The following is a 5,000-nucleotide window of genomic DNA, read 5'->3' as shown; positions in this document are numbered from 1 at the left end:
TATATGAAAAACAAATACAATAAATAAATAAATATTAGTAGTATTAATAGCAATAAAACAAGAAAATGTAAACGCATATCTGGATGTGTGTATCATTTACATTTTATATATTTATCACTGATATATATTTTTAAAATAAATTCACATTATAGTAAAAGAATTAAGAAGCTAATTTAAAGGAAACATGTTTCCACAACAAAGACTGAAAGAAAAAATATATTCGTTAAATATTCATATTTTTATAGATCACAATTCAGACTTTTTGCTTAGAATTGCTCACTATATATCCTGCAAAGTAGAGCTAAAATCTCACAGCTTGAAGTGAACTTTTTTTTCTAATTCAGCCTCTCAAAATTGCAACTGCATCAACCTTTATTTTTGAAAATAAGTGACAATTGTGAGATAAAGTTGCATTTTTTTAATGAAAAAAGCAATGAAAAGTCTTACACTGCAAACAAAAAGTCCAAAACATACATTTCATTTTCTAAACTATTAATTTTATAAAAGTGTAATTAATACTAAAATCAGTCTGACCATTTTCCTGAGCTTGGTGATATTTAATGATGTGTGTTTTACCTCAGGTGAACATGAGGGTAATTCTCCCAAAGGCTGCTGGGATGCAGAAGGTGTCCTTCCTGCAAAACACAAATAAGTCACACATAGTTTGAGGTTGATTATGTTTGTGTGTGTGTGTGTGTGTGTGTGTGTGTGTGTGTGTGTGTGTGTGTGTGTGTGTAAGATTGGTCTTACTGTAGTGATGACGTAGAGACTCCATACGCTAGACACCAGATAAAACACACACAGCTGCCCAGATTCATTAAACTTAGTGTTTTTACTCTTCGACAGGTGCAGACGCCGGTTTACTTTCTAAAACACAACACACACACACACACACACACACACACACACACACACACACACACACACACACACACACACACACACACACACACACACACACAATAAATACACTACACATTTTTTAGACAAATAATAATAATAATAATAATAAAACTCTTATGTATCCAACATGCATAATATATCTACATAATAATACAATATTGTCTACAGCAGCAATGCCCAAAGTAGGGCCTGCGGGCCAAAGTAGACCCGTTGTAACCTTTGATTTGGCCCACCAAAAAAATCCGAGAAGAGATTGAGAACAATGAGAGAGCTGGGGGTTATTTCTAATTTGATGTGGCCTTTTTTTGTTCATTTGTTTTATTGCTGAGCTACAAAAAAAGCAAACTGAAATTAAATGTTTCAATTAAATGTTGTAAATGAATAGTTGAAAATATTTTTTTCGGTGAGCAAATCATGGCAAAAACTAGCGGAACTCCATTATGCCATAAACAAGATTGTTTTTGTCCTTACTGTAATAAGTTCATAAAACTATATTTAAAAAATTAGACTGTATTAGTTAATATAAAGCAATGTTTTCTAGTAATTTTTAAATTAATTAGGAAATTACCCATGGCAATTATTTACCTTCGGCCCACTAGCCTTAATCAAATTTGGTTTGTGGCCCTTCATTAGAAAAGGTTCGAGCACCCCTGCTCTATAGCAATACACCTGCACATACATTTGACAGTTTGTAAACTTTTCAGTAATTTCTTGTTTTTAATACCTATATTTTCAGTCGCTATACTTCAATCCACCTATTTTTAAGCACATTTTTGATATGCGCATAAAAAAAATGAATTCCCATAACTTAGTAGGATGAACTTTTTATTCGATAAGAAAAGAAGAAAAGGTGTGCATAAACTGCGATGGAAACACTTTTACCAAACAAATTCCAGTATGCACATTAAAACAAGTCACGGTTTTGTTACAAGTTAATCTATGTGTATAGATATACACACAGTTAAAGTTAAAATTATTAGCGCCCTTAAATCTTTTTTCTTCTTTTTTTAATTATTTCCCAAATGATGTTTAACAGAGCAAGGAATTTTTCACAGTATGTCTGATAATATTTTTTCTTCTCGAAAAAGTCTTATTCGTTTTATTTCGGCTAGAATAAAAGCAGTTTTTAATTTTTTAAACACCATTTTAGGGACAAAATTATTAGCCCCTTTAAGCTAATTTTTTTTCGATAATCTACAGAACAAACCGTCCTTATACAATAACTTGCCTAATTACCCTAACCTGCCTAGTTACCCTAATTAACCTAGTTAAGCCTTTAAATGTCACTTTAAGCTGTATAGAAGTGTCTTGAAAAATATCTAGTCAAATATAGTTTACTGTCATCATGGCAAAGATAAAATAAATCCATTATTAGAAATGAGTTACTAAAACTATTATGTTTAGAAATGACTTGAAAAAAAATCTGCTCTCTGTTAAACAGAAATTGGGAAAAAATAAACAGAGGGGCTAATAATTCAGGGGGGCTAATAATTCTGACTTCAACTGTGTGTGTGTGTGTGTGTGTGTGTGTGTGTGTGTGTGTGTGATAGATATATATATATATATATATATATATATATATATATATATATATATATATATATATATATATATATATATATATATATATATATATATATATATATATATATATATATATATATATATACACACACATATATATATATATATATATATATATATATATATATATATATATATATATATATATATATACACACACACACACATATATATACATATATATAAATAAAATATATGTATCATGTGATGATAAAAATGTGTTTGAATGGACAAACCAGCGGGCTTGACCACATTGAAAAACATCTGAAATGTTGTTTTGGTCATTCTGAAACTCCTTAACCATTTCAGCATTAGTGTTATTATATTATTAATGAACTCCAGAATCAAGAGCGTCAGCGCTCTGTGTCCCACGCCTTTAAACGCCACCACGCCTTCATTGTGTGTCAGCATCGTCTTCCGAGATGCTTGTCATTTATTATATGAAGAAAAGATTGACGCAACTTCTCCTACCGCAGCAAATTCCCTTTTTACTGTTGATTTTTGGCGACATTTGACTCGTTAGATGCTGCTTTATTCACACGTCTTTTATGCAAATTCTTAGTTTTAAGCATAAAGTTAATACACGCATAGTGTTTTTGCATTGTGGAAGCTTTAGTCACTAAAACAAAAACCTTATTTAATAAATAAATTAAACAAATTAAAAATAAATAAATAAAAATTGTAATCATATATACATATATATATATATATATATATATGTATTTTCACTCTGTATAAAATTATAATTTCGGCATTCGAAACCATTTTTAATTGATTTAAACAGAACTTGGATATCAGGGGCCTGTTTCACTAAGGAGGTTCAAACAACTCAGAGTTTAAACTTGAACTCTGAGTTGATTTACAGAGAGATTAAAAACTCTGAGTTTTCGGTTTCAGAATAGCTGATCTGAGTTGGGTCAATCAACTTCGAGTAGAGCAACTCAGAGTTAAGCGCGCACACCGTGACTTTAAAAAGGCATTATCAATGGAGCGCAGACATTACGAGTGACTATGGCAAAAAGAGATCAGCATTTCTTTCTCCAGCTGAACTTGATGTTCTCATGCAAAGTTATAGCAAATGAGCGTATATATTTGAAAAGAAGCAGCCATCAGTGAAGAAGAGACAGTTAGCGTGGGAAAACAGCTGCTCAAGTTAATGCCTAATTTCACTTTTTAAGTATTTAAATATTTAAGTATAATAAATTAAGTAATGTAATTTGTGACGTTTATATTTTTTTTCTAAACTTTTTTTATACATTTATTAGTTTTAAATGATTTAACAGTGCACTTGTGTGTCTGCCTTTTTTTATTGATCAAGTGATAGAGGTTAATATAACATTTAGAAGGTAAGCAGTACTAAAAATAATTTTTAGAAAGAATAATAATACCATTAATCTAGTTACATGCATGTCGAAGGTGAATTTAATTAAATTATTTATTAAAAAAGGATAAGCCATTCTAGTACAGTTCTGTGTGTGACTAAAATGTAGGCAATAGCTATGTTTCCATCCAAATATATTACATAAATTTATGTGCAAAACTGGAATATTGCATAAAAGATGCGAATAAAGCAGAGATTCCATCCAACGAGTCAAAGAGAAAAAAATTGTCACTTCCTGATTAAACTGGGGCCAAATATCAACAGTAAAAACAGAATTTACTGTGGTAGAAGAAGCTGCGTCAATTAATTCTTTATTTAGCCTAATTAATGTACTTGCGCCTGGATGTCAGAAGACAATGCTGAATCACAATGAACACGTGGGGGCGTCTGAAGCCATGAGACGCGGAGACTCTTGACACGCACCAGACGTTCGGGGGTAATTAATAATATACACTAATACTGAAACAGTTCAGGCATTTTAGAATGACTAAAACAATATTTAAGACGTGTTACAGTGTGCTCAGCCTGCTGGTTTGTCCATTTACACACATTTTCATTATCATATGATCCTGATCTTTTTTTTAATGTACATACTGTAATTTGTTCAGTAAAAGTGTTTCCATCGTAGTTTATGCGCACATTTTCTATCGAATAAAAGTTTATCCTACTCAGTTATGCGCGTTTTTTATACATATATTTTAAAAAGTTATGTGCATCATGACATTTCTATCAATTGTTTTTATGCACGTATCCAAAATGAGCATAAAAATAGGTGGGTGGAATTGTAAGGCTAAGGCAAGAAATACCGCTTCATCTTTAAAAAAGGGGAGGAGACAGACAGAAACTCAGAGTTTAGAGAATAAAACCTGCTTCTGACCAGGTTAGATTCACAGAGTAAGTTACCACAGTAACTGACTCTGAGTTAAAGTTACCTTTCTTTCAGAAACAGGCTTGACTTACCCTGCTTTCTCGAGTTTAACAAACCTGCCATTTTGAAATGGAAAACCCAGAGTTTCTCTCATTTCAGGGTTAAAATACTCAGAGTTTTCAGTTAACCTCCTTTCTGAAACAGGCCCCAGGGCTTGAAACTAACAAGCCTTTTAAAAACAAATAACGATGTTTTGCTTGTTGT

At 31.5% G+C, this 5,000-nt stretch overlaps 1 protein-coding gene across 3 annotated transcripts in view; it reads right to left on the bottom strand.

The window, feature by feature from the left end:
• The window catches only part of tram2 (translocation associated membrane protein 2), a 23,584-nt gene that overhangs the window by 13,854 nt on the left and 4,730 nt on the right, over positions 1 to 5,000 (bottom strand). For all 3 annotated transcript variants that reach the window (NM_213071.1, XM_087296548.1, XM_087296547.1), the window contains 2 exon segments: positions 577 to 635; positions 751 to 867. In NM_213071.1, coding sequence (NP_998236.1) covers positions 577 to 635; positions 751 to 867 — 176 coding nt within the window.

The sequence above is a fragment of the Danio rerio genome, chromosome 20 (assembly GCF_052040795.2).
Source record: "Danio rerio strain M-AB ecotype USA chromosome 20, GRCz13ab, whole genome shotgun sequence".
Classification (NCBI taxonomy): domain Eukaryota; kingdom Metazoa; phylum Chordata; class Actinopteri; order Cypriniformes; family Danionidae; genus Danio; species Danio rerio.
Note: the sequence above shows the minus strand (reverse complement) of the source record. Positions and strands in the feature narration are given on the sequence as shown.